The 22,122-nt window shown below is 39.8% G+C and overlaps 3 protein-coding genes across 3 annotated transcripts; all 3 read right to left on the minus strand.

The window, feature by feature from the left end:
- Nucleotides 1-11,958: 11,958 nt before the first annotated feature.
- CLUP02_13077 (uncharacterized protein) lies at nucleotides 11,959-12,348 on the minus strand (the record flags this gene model as incomplete). Its single annotated transcript, XM_049292023.1, has 1 exon — nucleotides 11,959-12,348. The coding sequence occupies one exon, from the start codon at nucleotides 12,346-12,348 to the stop codon at nucleotides 11,959-11,961; it is 390 nt and encodes a 129-aa protein (XP_049149169.1).
- Nucleotides 12,349-12,954: 606 nt separating this feature from the next.
- CLUP02_13078 (uncharacterized protein) lies at nucleotides 12,955-13,527 on the minus strand (the record flags this gene model as incomplete). The annotated part of the gene is made up of 2 exons (XM_049292024.1): nucleotides 12,955-13,197; nucleotides 13,444-13,527. The coding sequence occupies 2 exons, from the start codon at nucleotides 13,525-13,527 to the stop codon at nucleotides 12,955-12,957; spliced, it is 327 nt and encodes a 108-aa protein (XP_049149170.1).
- Nucleotides 13,528-14,894: 1,367 nt separating this feature from the next.
- Nucleotides 14,895-20,669, minus strand: CLUP02_13079 (FluG domain-containing protein; the record flags this gene model as incomplete). Its single annotated transcript, XM_049292025.1, has 16 exons — nucleotides 14,895-15,037; nucleotides 15,206-15,588; nucleotides 15,654-15,740; nucleotides 15,908-17,309; nucleotides 17,367-17,738; nucleotides 17,785-18,072; nucleotides 18,231-18,417; nucleotides 18,475-18,615; nucleotides 18,668-18,996; nucleotides 19,044-19,262; nucleotides 19,329-19,459; nucleotides 19,521-19,785; nucleotides 19,868-20,143; nucleotides 20,203-20,242; nucleotides 20,291-20,480; nucleotides 20,542-20,669. 16 exons carry the CDS (start codon nucleotides 20,667-20,669, stop codon nucleotides 14,895-14,897), a joined length of 4,581 nt encoding a protein of 1,526 aa, XP_049149171.1.
- Nucleotides 20,670-22,122: the final 1,453 nt, after the last annotated feature.

Consider the following 22,122-nt stretch of genomic DNA (forward strand, 5'->3'; position numbering starts at 1 on the left):
AGACTTTTCATAGCTTTTTTAGTAAATAACTTAATATTAAATCTTACAATTACTTTTAGCTATTTTTATTAAGAACCCTTTTTAATAAGGCTATAATTAATTACTAAAGCCTTATTTACTGTTACGAAGGTAACTTTGTTTACCTTATTATTCGCCTTATTATCAATATTACGTAAGCAAACTATATACCATATTAATCTACGATTTCTGTAGATTATTATAGGTATTGATTATGTAAGCAATACTGCTTATATAAGCTTACGTGAGCAGTGGAAAGTACTGGAAGATAACTGAATAATCTGGAATTTACTCGAGGCGGAATTACGTACTACGATTACGCATTCACTTACGTATATGCTTATTAATTATATCATAATTAATAAGCAATGGAATATTCTAGTAGGAGGTTTTTATGCCTATATGTAGGCGTGTATTTGCCTACCTAGACCTTTCGTTAAGCAAGCAACTTCTCATATAGTAATTCAACTATATTACTCTCTTTATTACAAAAACCTCTTTTATATACGCTTATTTCCCCTATATTCATATATTCTTGCTTCTATATGAATATTCACTTTTCATATTCTATATAAGAATATCCCGCATTACCTCGTTAAAGCTATACGTGCTAGAGGTTATGAGCCCAGTTATTATATAACTGAGGTTTTATTTACTTAAGTGAATATTATTCACTTATCCGAGCTCTTCTATTTTTATTTACCTATATCATACCTATTATCATTTAGGTATATGCCTTTATCCGGTATATGCATATTCATATATTGAGATATCTTACTCCGCCCAAAATCACTTTTTCGAATTCGAAAATTCGAAATCGACCTTTATATTTAATAAAGGATTTATATATATAAAAAGGCAGACGAAGTGTAAGTCCTTTTTATACTATATACTTACTTTTATTAAATATCTATTTATAAGAAAAAGAAGTCAAAATAGACTTTTTCTTATATATATTTTTAGACTTAAAATAAGTCTATTTTCAAGCTTAAAAACAAGCTTGAATTCTAAGCTTAAAGTAAGCTTATTTATACTAGGAACAATACTAGTATATATTTATATTATATATATTCTAAAATATATATAATGGCGGATATTATCAAGGCAATTACAGGCTGCCTTATGCCTGAAAATCAACGCCTAAAAGGTAGTCAAAATTGGACTACTTGGCTTTCTACTCTTCATATTTATCTTCGACTTTTGAAATTAAATACCTATTTCGAAGTTGAAAACGAATATGAAAATATTACTGAAGAGCAAAAAACCCAATCCTTATTATTAATAAGGCAAAATATTCAACCTGAGCCTCTTTCACTTATTTTTGATCAAATTGATCCAAAAGAGGCTCTTAATACCCTTAAAGCATCCTATGAGGGTACAGGACCAGTTCTACGTCAACAATTATACCTCGAATTCCACGCTATTAGATTGGAGCATTTTAATAGCTTAAATGAGTTTATTAGCTCATTTAAAAGCTATATTTCCAAATTAAAAAGCGTAGGAGCTATTATTGAGGATATAGACCAAAAAACGGTCTTTATATCAGCCCTAACTAATATCTTTCCGATTTGGGCTGATCGTCAAAGGTCTAATTTAAGACTTAAAGAGCCCCCTACTTTAGAGGCTCTTATTACGGATATATTAGACGAAAATAGGAGAGAAATCGATACTCCTATGTCTAGTAATACTATTAAGAGTAATAAATACTCTCGAAATAAGTATAATAAGTCTAAGACTTATTATAAGCAAAATACCAACCCAAATACCAACCCAAATAAGCCCTCAAATTACCCAAATAAGCCCTCAAATAAGCCCTCATATCAACCCAAACCAAACCAACCCCGAAACCAGCCCCGAAACCAACCAAACCAGCCCAATCTTTTTACGAAAAACCAACGCCCACATGGAGATTTGAACCCTCAGCCCTTACAATCAAGGAATTATATGGTTAGTGGTTCCGACCACTATACCATAGACCCACTTGATGAAAATTATCAACCTTTTCTCCCTCATATATTACCCAACTCGACTCCAAATGATAATTTGGGCCTTTCGGGAGAAAATACCAATAATTCGGCTAATATGGGCACAAATACAACTGAAAGGTGGTTGTATGATACGGGTTCAACAGTCCATATTACTAATAGTATGGATTTATTCGAAAATTTCGATAATAGGGACAATTTACCCCCTATTCGAACCGGAGCTGGCCCAGTTTACCCACAGGGTATTGGGGACTTAATTTTACCTATCTATTTACGGGGTAAAATTATACCTATAAGGTTAAAAAATACCTTATATATTCCAGAATTCCCACTTAATATCTTTTCAGGTATATTACACTACAAAAATGGTGGATATATTGAAAAGAATTATTTAGTGGATTCTGAGGGCAATGTATTTGCTTATTTGGATTTCAAAAGGCATGGATTTTTCCTTAATATTGCTTGGAAAAATCGAAGGCCTACTACAGGGTACCAACAAAACGATTTGGACCCTAAAAATCAGTATTTGGATCTAAAAAATATTTTAGAATCCATTCAAAATTCTCTTCATAATATTACTATTAATAATAGTAATATAGAGAAAAATACTGATTATTTATCTGAAAATTCAGATAATCAGGCCTATTCAATCACCCAGGAATGGCACGAAAAATTAGGTCATCCTTCTTACCCTTATTTATTAAAAACTGCGAAAATAACTAAGGGAATTCCTTTAGACAAATTAAAGGAAAAAGACCTAAATTGCCCGAGCTGTACTACAGCTAAGTTAACTAGGCAACAGCCTAAAATTAACTATAATCGGGCATTATTTCCACTAGAAAGGGTCTGTATTGATACAGTTAAAATTACCCCTACTACTATTAGTGGAAATAATTACGCTATTCCGTTTACGGATGATTTTACTGGTTTTCGAGATGTTGAATTCTCAAAAACCAAAGAGAATATAATTAATATTCTCAAAAACAAACTGGAATTTTATTTTAACCAGTTTAATTCCTACCCTAAGTATATACGCTTAGATAATGGTACGGAATTCAATATAGGGGAATTATTACCCTATATTAACGAAAAAGGCATTATTTTAGACCTTCCACGCCCTATACGCCCGAGCAAAATGGTATAGCCGAAAGGACTAATAGGGCCCTTATCGAAAAGGCTAGAACTATTTTATTAGCAGAGAAATTACCCCTATATTTATGGGACGTAATTTTGAAAGAATTAACTAAATTAGTTAATTTTACCGCTAATATACGCCTTGAAAAGACCCCTATGGAGGCTTTTCTCGATTATTTCTTCCCAAAAAGAAATAATAAGCCGGATTTATCTAATCTAAGAAAAATCGGCTCTAGGGTACTTATTTATTACCCTACTCAAAAGCGAGTCACTTCGAATAAAATGTATACCTATACTCAAAATGGTATATATTTAGGAAAAGAAGGTAATAATATATATGTTATATATTGCCCTTCTAATCCTTTTCGATCTCGATTATTACGGACTTCGCATATTCGATTTATTCAAAATAATAGAATAGAGGGGGTAGAAAGCGTAAATCCTCCTTTATATTCTAAAATTTTTGATAAAATCGAAGATATTCAGGAAATACCTTCTAAAATAGAGGTATTAATTCCCAAATTATCTGAGGAAGAAAAATCTAAATATAAAGATTTTACTCAGAGTATTACCCTACCTCCAGAGCCTAATACACTAAAACAGGCTCTAAATAGCTCAGAAAAATCAGAATGGTTAAAAGCTATATATTCTGAGCTAGAGGTTATTATTAAAAAGGGTACTTTATTAGCTATAGACCCAAATAAGGTCTATAAAGCTAATAAAAATCCACTATCTACTAGATGGGTCTTTAAACGAAAAATCAATATTAATACTGGTAATATTGATAAATATAAGGCCCGATTAGTAGTTAGAGGCTTCGAACAACAGTATGGAGTCGATTATTTCCAAACTTTTGCTTCTGGAAGTAATCCTACTACCTATAGGGTACTTATAGCCCTATCTGCCCCTTTAAACTGGCATATACACCAAATTGACGTTATTGGTGCCTTTTTAAATGGGGATTTATTAGAAGAGGTATATATAGACCCTTCTAATATACCTTTAACTGAATTTTTTGAAAAATACCCTAATTTAAATACTATAAATTGGGATAAATCAAAAAATCAGTTATTACAGCTTTTAAAAGCCTTATATGGGCTCAAACAAAGCCCTAGACAATGGCAACTAAAGCTGAAGTCTATTTTTAATAAAATAGGCTTTTTACCTCTAAAATCCGATGAGGCTACCTATTTCAACCAGGATTTCAAAAATCCTGCTTTTATTGTTACCCACGTCGATGATTTCCTTATATTTAATAAAAATATTAAATATATAGAGGAAATTAAGGGTAAAATATCGAAATATATCGATATTAAAGACCTAGGCGAAGCCTCGAATTTCCTAGGCGTCAAAATTACTAGAAATCGGTCTAATAAGACTATTTCTCTCTCTCAAAGTCATTATATTAAGGAAATTCTTAATAATAATGATTTTTCCAAAGCTAAAATCACTAATATACCTATAAATCCGGGTATATTAAATAGTGATTTAGGGAACGAAAAAGATGACTATTTACCTTCAAAAGAGCTATTAAAGACCTACCAGCACCTAGTAGGATCTTTAATGTACGCTATGGTTGTGACTAGGGCTGATTTAGCTTTTTCAGTCTCTTTCGTCTCCCAATACCTCCATAAGCCCACTATTTACCTACTTAAGGTAGTAAAAGGTATTTATAGATACCTTAGTGGCACTATTCACTATAATATTACCTATAATGGTAATATTGGGCCTGTAGAATTAGTAGGCTATACTGATTCTAACTGGGCCGGGTGTAAAAGTACTAGAAAATCAACTTCTGGGTACTTATTTACACTAAATGGAGGTCCGATTAGCTGGAAGTCTAAAAAACAGTCTACTATAGCACTTTCTACTACAGAGGCTGAATTTAATGGACTTCAGGAAGCTATTCGGGAAGCTATTTGGCTTCAGAATTTATTATCGGAAATAGGTTATCAAGTTAAACCTATTACTATTAAAACCGATAATAATGGGGCATTATCTCTTGCTTATAATCCTGAATATCACCAAAGGACTAAGCATACTGCCCTATATTATTATTATACTCGACAGGAAGTAGAAAAAGGGAATATTAAAGTAGAATATCTCCCTTCTACTATAATGCCTGCCGATGGGTTAACAAAACCCTTACCTCGGGTTAAACATAAGGAATTCGTTAAGCTAATAGGCTTAAACGATCCTAATAACCCTATTTAACCTATATTATACCCCTAATATAGGTATTTATTTTCCTTATATTTTTATGAATACTTTAAGGAAAATACTCTAGGGTACCAAAAGATTGTTCTAGGGTACCAAAAAACTATTCTAGGGTACTAGAAATCTACTCTAGGGTACTTGGTTAGCTATTTCAACATAGCTAATAAGGCAAAAGAGGGAGTGTTACGAAGGTAACTTTGTTTACCTTATTATTCGCCTTATTATCAATATTACGTAAGCAAACTATATACCATATTAATCTACGATTTCTGTAGATTATTATAGGTATTGATTATGTAAGCAATACTGCTTATATAAGCTTACGTGAGCAGTGGAAAGTACTGGAAGATAACTGAATAATCTGGAATTTACTCGAGGCGGAATTACGTACTACGATTACGCATTCACTTACGTATATGCTTATTAATTATATCATAATTAATAAGCAATGGAATATTCTAGTAGGAGGTTTTTATGCCTATATGTAGGCGTGTATTTGCCTACCTAGACCTTTCGTTAAGCAAGCAACTTCTCATATAGTAATTCAACTATATTACTCTCTTTATTACAAAAACCTCTTTTATATACGCTTATTTCCCCTATATTCATATATTCTTGCTTCTATATGAATATTCACTTTTCATATTCTATATAAGAATATCCCGCATTACCTCGTTAAAGCTATACGTGCTAGATTTACTTTATAACTTATAAATATAGCTTTAAGGAAGCTATTTACGATTACGATACTATTTATTTAGTATTCGTAGCCTTAACTTTTATTAATATACTTACTACGACTAGCTAGCTATAATAATTTAGGTAACTAGCTCTTTTTCTTAATATAAAATACTATAAATTATAAAATAAAGCCTATAGCGGTCTTTATTTATAATACTAATTATAATAAACTAGGTTCTATATAACTATACTAAGCATAGTTACTAAAAGTAACTTAACCTTTTTATAGTACTCGCTATATAATTAGGTAGTAACTAGTTAGGGAAGTTAGTTAGGAGTATTTTCTTAATTAGCTTATTTACCGGTTTTATTTACTTTTTTATAGAGCTAAGTAACGTTAATTTAACGATTAATAAAGCTTATTAAAGAAAACGTAGTAAACGTGCGCCCTATAGCTAAAAATAAGTCTAGCTCTTTTTAAATATAAATAAAATATTTAAACTTTTTACTTTATAACTTATGCTTTATATAGAGGAGAACGTAGTACTTCGAACTAGCTAATAGCTTTTTGTTTCTTTAGTATACTAAATAGTATACTATATACCGGCACGGCTTTTAAGTACTTTATAAGGGTACTTCGATTAGAGTATTTAGAAGTATATACTTTATCTACGCTCTATGACTTGGTACGTATTTTAATATACTATGTATACCTAGGTATATTAATGAACTATAGGAACATTATATCTTAGTATTATTAGGAGAGAAAGTCGCCTTATTATTAGTTACTACGATAATAAAATAAGAGGTTTAGTTATATAAGAGGAGTAAGGACGTAATAACTAAAGCGGTTATATAGAATATTTATATATTTTATAAAAAAGCGATACTTCTACTATAGTAAGTGGCTATGTTCGAGGGCTTTAATAGCTAGTATTCTACCTATTCCCTCCTATATAAAGTACTAGTCTTTATAGAATCTTCGACTTAGTTTAAAACTAACTAAGAAATAGGTAATATAGTTAAAGAAATCGCAATAGTATTTACTGCGGTTAACTAATTTTTATATCTTATATAAATCTAGCCCTTAAATATTACGCCTTTTATATAATATTAATAGCTAGGCATATTTAAAATAAAAATTTTATTTTGCGACGTTAACATAGCCTTTAGTAATATCGTTTTAGTAGTAACTTACTTCTCGTAATTAGGAAGTATTAGAGAGATATATAGGGTTAATACCTACGATACCTAAAGGGGTAGGCTAAGTATAATATATATATAGCCTAGACGTAGTAAACCTATATATACGTATAACTCGTAATATAATTACTTAATTGTAAAATTTAATAGCCGAGGAATAACCTTTTTATAGGGCCGTTAGGCCTTAAGGTATTACGAGGCTACTAGCCTAGTATATACTACATTATAAATGTTATTTAGCAGAGATTTTCTTATCCTCGATATAAACGGCTTATATTAACTATTATAGTAATAGTAGCCGCTAACGACGGAATAGTTAATATTTTTAACAATACTAGATTTTTTTATTTTAAAAATAACTATATTAATAAACTAGTTTAGGAAGTAAATAATCTTGGGCTCTCTATTAGTTATAAAAGTTAGAAATTTTTCGTAAATATAATTAATATAAACCCTATAAGTAGGTTTATATCGTAGCCTATTCTTAACTAACTCTTAAATAGACTATACGCTAAATATTTTAAGGATTCCTTAAATTACTTAACTTATATAATTATTATACGTTTAGTTCTAAACCTCTCTAGGTTTTTTATTTTTAGCCTAAGCTAGATTAGTTATATTATCTTATATTATCCTTATAGAGTCTAAGAACGAGGCTAGTTCTATATTAAGGAGTATATAAGGTATTACTAAAGGCTATTTTAGTTTTAAATAGTTTATTTAAAGTACTTAGTACGTTTTTCAAAACCCACGGCTCTAAACCTATACCCTTAAATATGCCTAAGGGTAATATATAAGTATAATAATATTATATAATTTATATTATCCTAATATTAACTTAAATAGTATAATTATAAATATACGACTCTTATTTAAAAGGAAAGCGAGATTTATAATTATATATAATATAGAGAGGGTAAATATAGAACGTAATAATATATTTAGGGCTAAAAAAAGTAATAAATAAGTACGTATAACTACTTCTAATTATTTTAGAAGCGTCATCTCTCCCTACACTCTTAGCTACTTTATTAATATTTTAAAGTTCGGTTATTTAGGCACTATTAATAAGTTAGAAGCTAGGCCTAGGTATAATAATAGCGAGTTTAGCCCTATATTAATAAAATAGTAAGACTATAATAGAATAAGAAATTCCAATATTTAACTTTATTAGTTAATATTAAAAAGTAAAAAAAGGGGCGAATAGAGCTATATATTATTCGAGGACTTAGCGTCGTAAGTAGTACGTAATATTAAGTTCTAAAATACGAACGCTATATTATTAAGTCGAGGAGCTAAGCCGTTACTTCTTATGTTAAGAGCTACGTCCGTATTTAAAAAAATAAAGTTTATATACTATGATACTTCTATACTAATAGCTTAAGTTCTATTTATACGCCTCGAAATTCGAACTATATTATCGTACGTATAATCGATCTAATTTCGTTTTATATATAAGTCCTTTTTAGTTTCGGTATATAGCTAGAAGTATCTCCGCTTTATATATAATTATTAGTATTAAGGTCCGCCTTTTATATACTTATAAGTAATATATTTACGTACTCTAGTAAATATATTAAAATAAAATTAGTAAAATTCTTTATATTAATAATCTAATTACGATAAGCTAGTAAAAAGTAGAAATATAATAACGGTAATTTTATAAATTATATAATATTATTTAAGATTTTATTTTTTTATTAGTATAGCTCGATATTCTAAATATGTAAACGTCTTTTATTAGTAAAATAAGTCTACTTTATTAATCGGTCCTTAGTCTTAGGGTATTGATATCGCTTTATTTATTATAAAAACTAATGCCTAGGTATTATTAATAGCTCCGATAGTTTTTAAGTCGGGTATTAGGACTAAGGAAGTATAAGTATCTATCGAAACGGTAATATTAAGTATTAAAAATTAATAAGTAAAGAGATTGTATAATTTAGTAAGTATTGCTATAATTTCGGCCTAGATAAAATAATTAAATATCGTTTTTTATTAATAAGTTTACTTTCTTACTTAATAGTACTAAATATGCTATTATAATAGGTCCGACGTTAGAAACTATAGCGAATATATATAGTACTCGATATTATAAACCTCTATTATTATAATAAGCAAAAATAAAGAAGGTTAATAGAGAAAGTTAAATAATTAAAATAAAAAACTATCCTTTCTTTCTCCTTATATAAGTTTCGTTATTAAAAAAGGACGTTACGTAATTTAAAAACTATAAACTAATTATATCTCTATATAGGTTGCTCTACCGACTATACTATAGCAGGGATTTTATTATTATTAAATAATAGGTCCGCCTTTCTTAATACGATTATTTAAAGAAAATCTTATAGAATTACTACTCATTGCTTCTATTAGCTTATTAATCGCTAAGCTAAGTATAGCGAGAAGCTAAACTTACTAAACGGAGCCACACCTCTTCTAGGGTTCTATCCCTTAGCGCGAACGTAAGCTCGCGTATAGAACTCTAAGCGAGCTATATAAACTCTACTAAGCTTTAACACAGGCGATTATTCGCTAAATCGCTGGCTTAACGTTAGTGTTAGACTCGTAGCTACTAGGTACTCAAATCTATATACCTAGTCGAGTAGAGAAGTGCACAAATTTAAGCACCTCGTATAAACCTATAGATCGGCTATGTTTTCGATATAAGATACGTACAATAGCCCATAGCCTAAATACTATTAACAGTGCTTTTAGTTAAGCCTACTATGTTCTGTATTATAGCAAAGAGAAGTGCTATTCTTTAAAATACCGATGAGATTAGCGAGTCGCTAATACCCTAATATTATCTAGGTTAATTACAGAAGGTATTAAGTTTAAAGACCGAGGTTATTAAACTTTCCCTAAACCACAATTTATATAGTCTACTTAAAAACTAAGCTTCTCTCTTTTCTTTCGCTAATACGTACGTAAATCCTACTAAATAATATAGAATACAAAGCTTTATACTCAATTCTTTTCTAAATACTCTAAGAAACTATTTAATACGAGTTTACTCATAACATAGACTCTCCCAGTTTACTTCATTATAGGACTGCGAAGCTAAAAATATAGTAAATTAATAACGTTACTCTAAGCACGGAAAGTAAAGAGCTTTTATATATTACGCCCAACGGCTTTATTAGCGGGATAGGCTTAATATTAGCCTATTTAATATAATAGGATATAGTAGATGAGCGGGCTTAAATTACCTAATACTCTACTAAGCCTATTTATAATTACGCCTAGAATTTTTAAACTAGAGCCGGCAACTTGTAAGTGTCCTACTAGTTTCCGAATTAATAGCCTAACTTGTATAAGTTAAATAATCTTCACGTCGTAATAGCAGAAGTTTACTTAGTTATATAGTTACGTATTTTATAAAGGGCTTCGGTATATAGTAACTACTAGCTTCCCTTGAACACCTAGGGAAGTGATTATTCAAATGTTCCCTTCTAGCCGGGTGATAGGTAGAGCGGCTTAAACTTGGTTCAGTCATCGGAACTCGCCTATTCTATGCTCTATTAATACTAATGTCAATGAATACGAACAAATCGTTATTTTCAAGCCACAAAACAAGAGACTCGCGCCGGTGCTATCTCAGGCATTAATACCAATCATTACGACTACTACTCTAGTTGAATCACCGACGCCGCCGAACATATGTCCCGCAAACAAGTTTGATTATCCAGCATGGGCATCGCCAGAAGAGGCCTCTTGGATGGGTTCAAACGAAGACCGTGCTCAAGAAACCACGCCATGTTTGACCACGACTGATGGTGGTTCTTGCGAGGCGTGCACCACTGCCGGCAGCCGGGACCTTCACGACTATATCGATTGTCCAGCAGAAGCCATCGAGCAGCAGCACAATCAAGGGCTCCAATCAAGTACACGACAGGATGGATACAGAAATGATCTGAACATCACTGTTGCGCCGTCAGAACGGCACCGAGGCATTGGTCACATGGAAAGCTCCCCGTGTCGGGAGAATGCCGAGGATGACTTGTGCATTGTTGCCAGGCCTTGGCAGTAAGGTGGATATGCTTGTACTTGACTGATTTTCAGACAAGTCGTTTGTGAAGTGTTTGGTCACAATGGGTTCTAATGTGAGAGCAGTATCATAGTCTGGCTAGTTGGTTCATCCGTCCATTCCGACTTGGCTGTACAGTACGGAAGCAATGCACTTGAGAGGGATTTTGTCAAGCTATTCTATGGTAGGGGCTACGTAGTTGAACAAGCATAGATTGTCGCGCCCAAATTGATGTAAACAACATGAGCCGACTGTTCCTTCTAAACAAGGTATATAGGCGTTGTGAGTGTGCCTGTAGATTGATTGATTAATTCCTACCCCGTTCTGGCCACTCTTATCCGCAGCTATGCCCGGAAAGCAAGGTTTGGCTAAGAGCCGACGCGCCCACGACAAGTCGCGACGCCCCACTTCGCCCAGTTGTTGAATCAAGGCCAGTTGACTCCAAATTCCCCGTTGCACTGTCTATCCTCGTGTTGATTCTCTTTGTTGAAGAGTCTCTTCCTGCTTTCATTCTGTTTCAACCATTTTTGTTTTCCTCGCCTCTCTAGATTCCCTCTTTCGCGTCTTCCTGCTTCGGCTCTGTGAGTGGTTACCACCGTGTCTGGTTCCGCATACCTACAGTCTCCCCCCAGCGCTGAGCCTCATTTGTTTCTCTTGTCCGCATCCTCTCAGACTCGCGTGCACCGTATCTCAGTTGTATCTGTAAATCTTCTTGCTGCCTCCTGCCGAGTTCCTTTGTGGCTTTGTACTCAATCGCCAGGGCCGGAATGTTTGGCCGTCAGAAGTGTGGTATATGCAGAACTGATCTTCCCCATTGCCTTTCGCTCTAGCTCTGCGTCGGGGCTTGCGGTTTAGTGGTCTCTCAACAGGCATATGCTCCATAGCAGCGGAGAGGGCCTCGTGGGTCTGTCTGAGATGGTTGTGGCTTCCGAAAGTCACGGTCCTTTGCGAGCCGATGTCACATCGGGGTCGTGTGTTGCTGCACGCCTCGTCGACTAGCTTCTGAACTGCGTTATCCACTATCTCGCGCTGGAAGTTCCGAATGCCGGTCTCGCTGCTAATCGGGCTGACCAGAGACATTACGAAGTCCAATTGATGCGGCAATGGAAACACGGGTCTCGAAGCGAACGAGCGGAAATTTGAGAGCTGATCCCATATCTCCTCTTGCCTCGTCGCGAAGTCAGCCCATGGAAAGATTCGTCGGGGGAAAACCCGGCCGGTCGGGTTGGTCGTATCGCCTTGCGTAATTAAGGTGCGATCGGTCACCACCTGAATGGCGAGGCTGAGCGAGTGACAAGATGTGAGATAATTTCAAGGTGTCTGTGGTTGTGACGCCTTCGCGAGTTTTCAGCCTCCTCTCGTCGGCGTTGTTCTTCCTCGCGTAGGCTCCGTTCTTCCTTGCGACGGCGCTGCTCTTCCTGAAGCTGTTCTCGTGGTTTTGCGATTTCATCTTCCATTGCGACTCGGGAGATGTGTGATAGGAACAAAGCGATCAATGGGATCAACCCTTGAGTCTCGACAGTCTGAATTGTCTGGGTGTATTTCGTCACGTTTGATCCATGTCGCCCCGACAACAGCCGTGCCTCAAAGTCACGCGATAGGAAACACGGCAAGCTGACTAAACATGTCCCCTGCCTGGGCTCCCAATAGGTTCATGGGTCCGTACACTCACGGGTCTCCCGTTAGTCAGCAATATTTACTGTGTTTGGCCGTCTCAGCAGGGGCTGGGGCGGTGTCGTTGGGGACAAGATTTTGCACTCCTGGTGTGGCCTTCTCAATGGCATTTACTACACGTAGGTAGTCGTTTCCCACCCTTGCCTCCCAACCTGTCCAAAGGCCCATGATGAGGCTCATCTGGAGGGCCTCGAAGCTCGTTTCGCGTTTGGTCCCGCGCCACTTCCTGCTGCCGATCTTGAGATTCGTGATTGTCTAGGAAATCGAAATCCTCTTGGGACTTGCAGTTGTCTGTAGTGTCGTGGTTGTGTCGAGAGGATCTGGCTTCCCGGTGTTTGAGAGATTCTCGCTCCATTCTTCCTTGCCTAATACCGAAAATTGGCAACCAGAACGGAATCGGTTGCATGAGTAGGTGATTGTTGATCGGCCAGACCTCCCGATAGTCGACCTTCGCACAATGAATTTATAGCCTCTGATTGCTGTCCAGAGATGAAGACCGACCGACAATTCTTCTTGTGATGAGTAACACGCTTGAGGGGGAAGGTCGTTGAAAATGCATCGGTAGAGATATATGATGGTGGCCATCTTGTGATTGATTGTTGATCAGTGTTGAGACGGCCAAATACAGGAGGTGTTTTATGGACCCGTGAACCTATTGGGAGCCCCTACCTTCGGGCGGCCAGGGAACGTCGCGCTTCTGCAAAACTCTGTATACGCAGAGGTGAGTAGGCAGAATGGTGCATAAGCAGACATGCCTAAGCAGGACAATGCCCACGCTTACGTGCCTATGCAGAATCGTGCCCACGCAATGATGCTCACGCTGAACCGTGCTCACGCAGACATACGTAAGCAGGACAGTGCCTAAGCTGATGTGCGGACGCGGAACCGTGCCCAAGCAAGCGTGCACTTGCAGAGGGTCTTGCGGGATATTAGATTGCCTTCGCCCGGGAGCCTCTCAACTTACGACGGAAGCGCCCTGGAGTGCCTTATTGAAAGCATCAATCAGATCAAGGATGGGAAACCTCCTCATTCAAGGGCGATTCCATTGCTGGGCGACCTGTGACACTGCGAAACATAACGACGCTTATAACGCAGCACTTGCCACGCAGGCCACTGTCGGGCTCTTTCTGCTTGTCGAATTTGAGCAAGGCAATTGCCAGCATCCCTCATTCCTCATCTCGCACGATCACCGACTTGTCGGAAACTACCAAGGATAGACAAGAGCCAAGGTGAAGAGATGGCAAAAAGCTGTTCATTCAATCACCATAGAGGGCGTATCGCTCGGCGTGAACCTCGGACCAACGAGTCATGGTTTCCAGCGAGGTGACCGCATCTCCCAAGTGGCACCGGGCAAATCCATAAATAGCGGGCGACTCAGTCTCGTACGTACCTTTATGGCCAGAACGGTGACGACTGCCACTTTTCGCAATGCTGCAACTGTTCTGTCGCAGCTACCGGTGTTCTAGTCTAGAATTTAGCTGCCAAGTACGTACAGTGACAATTGATGTAATTAACCACGAGACCAGATGTGGCAGCGTTCTGTCTCAGGGAGCTTCAGCGTAGGCTATTAGCAAGGCGTCCGGACGTGACAACACCCGAGTGGTTTACGGGTAAGAGTCACTAAAGCCTCCGGGCCGCAGAAGCGCCCACCCGTTTCGAGGATCCCATGGACGGGATGCTTTGGCATGGGTCACTAGTAAGGCCCCAGGATGTGGAGCCTTCAAATAGTAGCATGGCCGGGCTGGGCGCTTCGGGGGTCCACAGACGGGACATCGTGGTCCGCATCCGATCCACCTACCAGTAATAATCGTCAAAGCATCTGTTTGCAGGGCAGCCAAAGCGCCCACCCCAGCTATTAGAGAGCTTCTCGCCTGTCACTAGTAAAGTGAACGTAATCAATGTTGTCTTCAATTGCCGCTCCAAATCTTCCAAAACGCCCGTCTTCGAAGCGCTCACAGCCTAGGCATGCTTCTGGTAGTCGAATCGGCTTCCCGTCGGCCCGAGTAAAAGTGAGCAGAGCCGCCGCCGGCGGATAGCTCCAGATCAATTGGCGCTTTTTGTGCTGCTGTCACAAGGGCTCTGTCCTCGGTGCCCCCTTCAAAGTGGTTCAGACGTAAGGATCACGAATTAGCATCGTGTCGCGTTGAAGACACGGGACAGAGATGTAAGGGGCAGTTCCGTGAACCTATCTATGCGTCAACATTACATACTCTGTGTGATTTAATTTAAGCCTGTCCTTCTGTCCCTTTAGCCATTCGTCTACGCTTGTCCTTCTTTGATCGCCTTTGCATAACCGGGCCTGATGTCCTAAGCGCAACGCCATGGGAGGTCTGTACGTGCCGTCTGAACGCATCTAGTGTCTCGAAATTTGGGTCATCGTAACATTGAGGATGGTTGCGCCGAATGGGATCGCCACGTTGTACAGCACGCTCTCGTTCTACCAGATGCTGGTCGTCAAAGTGGTCATTTCTGATCGTTGGCCAGCAGTACTTGAACGTCCATTCTTCTGGCGAAAACCTGCAATCCCCAACACAATCAGGGCACTGATTCGGATCAAGGAGCAGTGGAAAGGGCTTGGGTTGAGGATGGGTGCGGATGCGGTCTCGTCTGACCGTCTCTCTCTTGTCACAAAGTGTGGCCATCAGACTGACAGCCTCAATCCAGAGGTCCATGAGTTAAGAAGCGGCAAGCAGACTAAGACCGTCCCTCACCTCCGGGCGACTGATGTCACCGACTGCGCTGACGATTCTGCATCTGTGGGATCCGGTTCCGCGGAAATCTCCGTGACTATATAACCGCTGGGTTGACAGGTCAGCAGACAACAAAGCCCATGCAATCAATGTATTGAAAATGCACAGAAATCACGAGATCCGGTTATTTTTTTGAAGGAGAAATGGGACAATTGCATTCATTTCAATTATCTAAGAGACAACACAGCATACCTCTGAGACGATGTTTCCCTCACGTCTTTCCCAGTTCCTCCGACCTTTTCTTCATGATAGTCCAGTGTTGAAAGGCACCCTGCTCACTTCGCTGCAGCTTACCAGCAATCCATGACCACTCCTTTTCCTCTTGAACCCATGCGCGCAGGCGTAATTCATCCAAGGGTGTCCAACGAAGACGCTTAGGTCTCTTGCTCTTTTGCTCAGGGATATCAGGGCTATCACTACGATCGAAACTCATGCTTTCGCTTTCGCTGTCGTTGTCTTCAGAGTTGCCATTTGAGCTTTCATCATCTTTGACTGTCTCGGAGTTTGGCAGCCCCACAGTTGCCTCCCGTATCTGTTCTTGATTTGTCCCATTGTAGGGTTCGCTATTTCCCGTGATTGTTGCCTTATGTGGAAGCCTCTTAGTAGCATAATCTCTGACGAACCCGAGGAACAGCCGAAGAATGTCTGATTGCTTTGCATTGCCAGCCAGCTCAGCACCACTTCGAGTAAGAGTCTCGACGGTATCGCTTATCTGCAGCAAATACTCTGCAGAGAAGCCACAGGTGTGACATGTGGCTGAGGATGAATTCACTGTGATGGCCGCAGGAGGGAGGCAAAATCGTCCATTCTTCTGAGGACTAGGTTTTCCTGAAGGATGGTTGGAATGAGACGAACGCGGCGAAGTTGCCTCAGGCATAGTTTGCGATCGCCCCCGCTGTGCTCTCGTCCGCTTCCCTCTATTTGAGGCATTATCCACGTCCAGTGAGGGAAGCCCATCAAGGTGCGGTTGGACATCGTGACAACTCATGGAGCTAGAGGCGTGAGATCGTGGCTTTGATCTTGAGGAGCGCTGGATATGTCTTTCGCACTGGGCTGGAACGCCCCTCCTGCGTGGCTTCTCTGCCAAGACTCGAGAAGGTAGTGCGCGCAAAGTTCTCGCTGGAAGAGCCTTTATTGCAGTCGTCTTATTGGGATCTCGTGATCTCTTTCGTTTAGGAAGGCAAAGATCGTCGCTCTCATGACCATTTTCACTTGCCTCGTGACCTCGTTTTCTCCGACTAGTGACGGCATCACCACCTTGCTGTGAGACGGAGGCGTGATCTGAGGATGGAGTAGGAAGCGCAGAAATGTCTGGTTGATATTCTTCCGCTATGCCCAGTGAAGCGGCGACATCATCGACGGAGAAATTGGAAACAGGACTTGATGCGTATAGTGGGCTCTTCGCAGGGTCAAGCGCCGCCGAGTTGCTTGTTGAGAAGGTCATCGGCCAGTGTCGATCCGTAATTCGAGGTTCCCGAACCGCTCCGTTCGAAGAAAAGCTCTCGCGATCGTTGTCGTCATCATCAGAGATCCCGTTATCGTCGTTGGCTGAGCCGTCATCATCACTGCTTCCGCAGGTGTCGCTGTTCTCGCTCCTCTCCTTGTCTTGGGCAGTGCCTGTGGGAATTCTGTCAGTTTAGGATATCGTCTTGCGTGTTGTTCTTGATCACTCACATTCGTTCACGTCATTTGGAACACGAACTGCCAGGCGAAGTTGTCCGGTTGAAGATCTAACTGGACCGAGAGCCAGAGGCTGCTTGTTTGGTGGAGAGGCAACTGCGATTTCCTGTGAGGTCAATCCTGTGGGAGGCTGAGAAAGTACAGAGGCACAAGGCGACCAGTGTTCCGGAAACTTGATGCCATCATGTGTGGTGTATTTGCCGGTTTCCGCTGTAAAACCATCGATCTCGGATCTCGAGGCAAAAGGTCGCCTTGTATGTGCGAGATCGCCCAAAGCATCGCCGTCGTATGACTCGCCTGTCGCGAGAGCCTCAATGAGATTGGGATTTGGTTCGTCGACACGGAGAGGGAAGTCGGGAGGACCATCTGCTCGTTGTAAGTCAATGCCTCGAAGGATATGATGCGAGCGTACCCGACGTATAGCTTGAGGTCTGATTCTCTGACACAATTGAGCCCCTGATATCTCGCTCGAGTGACGTTGTCAGCGCTGTTGAATTGAGTGTTAATGTTTGCTGTTGCTTTCGCTGCTCCTCGCGCTTGCGTTGACGTTTCTTTTCTTCGCGCAGCATCTGTTTACGCTCGTTTTCTTGATAGAACTTTGCATATGAATGCACGTCATGAGTTCTTCTGAAGTGAGATTGAGCCATGTCGGTGAATGAGGAATAATTTGTTTGAGTCTGAGCGGACTGGAACCAGTTCGCTGTCGTGGTCATGGGGAGACGGGTTTATATGCGTTGTTTTCCAAGTGAACGACCCAGTCGCTCAACAGAACGCTCGGTTCAAGCCATCACCTCACCAAGCTATGGAAGAGCTTGCAGCTTCCACATTCGCAGTGGGAATGGGAAAAAACCCTCTCACCGGTAGTCACACCGCTTCTGAGCAACGCCTCTGCCATGTGAACCCCTGATGGCGCGTATTCTTCACTCTCAACCTCGGATATGCCCCTGAAGCGCTGGCGGCGTTCTTCCGCTTTCAGGATAGTCGTGACAGGACAACTGTCAGGCGTATCATGGCCATTGACACAGTAACCTGCAGCTCTAAGCCCCTGGCCAAGCCCGTGAGCCACGTCACAACGTTAAAGATGGCCGGGGCAATTTCATACGCCAGGATCGCTCCTGGCGTCGTGAATCATAGTTGTCGGACGGGGATAGGAATTCAGCCGTTGACGCCAACTCTCGGACTGATGATTGCACCGTGTGAGGCCTGTCCAGCTGAGACTGACCACCAATCGAGCCTGCTCAACCTTTCAGCCGGCGTCAAGTCTGGCCCCTTGGCTAGGGAAGAGTCATCTGCACTCTCTCCTGAAGGTGGCCCCTTGATTGTGCAGGATCAACCGCACGATCCGTCAGGATACTACCTCGTACGCATGATGTTTTCAAGCTGTTGGGATTGGGCAGGACTGATGGCGGAGGTGTCGATTGTCTAGGGAATTTGTGCCGGCGCGCCGAGCTGTGCTCAGCCTTCCCGATGCCTTCCGTCTCGTATATGCAACGTGATTGACGTTCGCAACACTTTGTCAAAGGCAAACCAGGCACACCAGAACGATCAGCACAGCCGAGAGGAAAATTGCCTCTTCGAGCAATTTTGTTGACTCCGGAAGCCGCTCGGCAGTTACTTGGTACGCCTCGGTGAAGTCTAGCCGTGCGTCTTTCTAGACTCCAACGTCCGAACATTCAGGTTCGAGGGTCGGCAGTCTGTCCATGGCATGAAAGAATTCCAACGGGGCAATCTCGTCGGCGAGCCCTCCCTTCTCATCTTCAGAGATTCTGCGCGGAAATCGATCCCGTCCGTTGGTAGATAGCAATGCCATGGCCAGCTCCGCCATCGTTTGCGGCGACTCCGAATTGCTGTACTCTGGCAAAGAAGCCGAGAAGCCAGCGGGAGCTGACCCTCGGGGTCTCGATCAGAAGCTTTCTCGCGAGCCGTATCCTAGGTCCGCGGCGATGTTGCATGAACCAAGCCCCTGAGAAGCAGGTCGTCTCAGGGGTGTGATGGTCAGGTCAGTGACCACCGGCGTAGCCGCAGGGTGTACGTGTCCCGGCTGGCATACTTTCCTCGTACATACGAGACCGTCATCGGCGGTAGCACTATGCCCAGGTGTAGGTAGGCCGAACATCCAGGCTGCCGTTGAGACGTGAATTACCCAACAAGGGAATTCTATCGGCGTAAGCGATAGTTTCTCGTGTCAGAGACTCCCAGTGAGACAGAGCCCATCGTTGCTTGACCAGTAGCGCGGCCAGACGCCAATCTCCGTAACATGCGCTGTCTCTTGCCCCTTTCGGCAATCCTCGACTGCTGGCCAAGGTTGAAGACCTGAAAATTGCTAAATACGGCAATTTCTCGGTCACGCCCTGCGTCCTTTCGCCCGAGGATGGACCCCCAGGGGTAATCTCGCGGGCGCTTGTCGTGATGCCTGGCTTAGCACATCGAACACCCGCAGCATGATTGCATGATTTCGTAATGCATTCCATGAACCCGCTGAGCTGTCAAATTACCAGAAGCGGCAATTTTTGGGCATGAGGAACGCGGCGAGTCACCTGCGGCTTGCGGCCGCAACGAAATAATGCCGAGAACTCGGAGTAGTGCGCCGAACCAGTGTTGACCAGTAGTGTGATCCCGTGCCTTATCCCTGACTCCCTCGAGCCCTTGAATTACTCTCAAAAGTAATTTTGGGTCGAGATTGAGGCGAGAGGAACGGGAAGGCGAGGCAAAATGCGAGGCGGACGGTAAGAAGAACCCCCGAGAATCGGCAACGGGGTTGCGAGGCGTCCCTTCGGGCAGTCAGAGATTCTCGACATCGACTGTAATCGGGATCGGCAAGGCGCAAGACAGCAAATAGCGGTGAACAGGTCACCATAAACGGCAATGAACTGAGGAAGTTAGCAACACTATTCCAGCAAGAGAACACCGGAGCGTACTGTGCAAGGCGCGCTGAACTTGGCAGAGGCACAACGAGTGCAGGTAACGGGAAACAGATACCTCTGCCGTCCAAGCACCGGGTTAAGCTGTTGTAAGAAAAAGCCGTGGTTTCTCGTGTGGTTGATAATCGCGAAAGGGAGTAGAATGTTGACGCTGGGCGAATGTCGTGGACTATGGGTGTGGCTGGGGCTGGCGAAACAGCCAAGTGGCGCAAACAAATGCTGCGACAAGGAAAGGATACAAAGGAAACTTCGAGGTACATTGGCGCATGGGGCGGGGCGGGCGCTCATTTATGGGCTGGCAAGAACGGCGAGGGATGGCGTGGCCGAGAATTACCCGATGTGGCAGGTGCCGAAAATGGCACGTCAGGACCGCCATTTCCGAAGGCAGGCAAGCCGTCTCTTGTTTTACTTTTATAACCTTCCCGCGCTTTTTATTTAGACTTATATACCTCACTCTTATAAACTTATAATTACTTTTTATTTAAACTTACTTATTTTACTCTTAATTAATTTCTTAATAATATACATAAGCGGGCTAATATAAAGGATATTACGTTTTTTACTTATTTTATAAAATATATTAATACGGTTCGTTATTCTTATTATTATTAAATACCGAGTCCCCGGCTAACCCTCGTATTTTATAAGTTATCTTAAGTTTTATAATAAAAATAGAGGACTTAGATATTATATAAGAATAGTTAATAAACGCTATTAAAAAGCGAATTATATTTTATAATATAATACGGTTTATTATTTTTAAGAAGTATAATTATAATAATATTATAAGCGCTAGTTAATAGTAGCTTATTAAAAGGTATTAAATTAGGGAGCGTAACGTAGCTAGGCCCCCTAGTAATAATACCTCTCCTAAGTCCGAGGAGTATAAGTAAGTATACTTATTTTAAATAGCTTTTTAAAAACGCCTCCCTACTCTAGTTAGAACTTATTTAATATAACTACTTATTTTTAATATTACTCTTATTATTACTAAGCCCAATTATAATAATAAAAATATATCTCGGCTTATTAAAAAAGTTATTAAACTTTATTAACTAAATTATAATACTTATTATATTTATTAAAAAACTATTATTATTACCTCTATTTTTATTATTTTTATATTTAAACTAAGCTATAGGGGGAAGGATAAGATTAAAAATATAAACCCGTAATACTATAGAGCTATTAAGGTATTAAAGAGATTTAATAAGTAGGCTATAAGCTAAATACTAAACGAGTTTAATATAACCCTTAAGACCCTTAAGTTTTGATATTATAATATTTTTAAATAGCTAGATATTAATAATATTTATAAATTTATAATATCCTACTTTAGTATTATAATTAATAACTTTAGAATTAATGTAATTAGGGTAATAAAATACGTAAATATAATTAAAACGAGTATTTATATTAATATAAAGCTTACTTAGCTATCTCGTAGCGCTACCCTAAGTAATAATAATAGCAACCCGCTATTAAAGGAGTTTTATAATATTATTAAGCTATTTAGTATTATTATTAAAAAGGATACTAAGGCTAGTATTAGCGCGGTATAATTATATAAATTACTCCTCTTTATTAAAATTTTTATAATAAAATCGGAGATTAACGCCCTAGCTAAGACCCCTAGGGGTAATATTTTAGTAAAGTAGTTCGTTAAGAGGGGTAATATTATTAAGGGCCCCGGTAATACTAATACTAAGTTTTTAAAAAAGGTTATATATAATAACTTAAACCTCGACCCAAAGTAGTACTTAGTTAAAGTAAAGGATATAGTTATACTTAGGGTATTAATAAATATTTTTAGTTAGGATAGGCTAATA

This window comes from Colletotrichum lupini, chromosome 7 (genome assembly GCF_023278565.1).
Source record: "Colletotrichum lupini chromosome 7, complete sequence".
NCBI lineage: Eukaryota > Fungi > Ascomycota > Sordariomycetes > Glomerellales > Glomerellaceae > Colletotrichum > Colletotrichum lupini.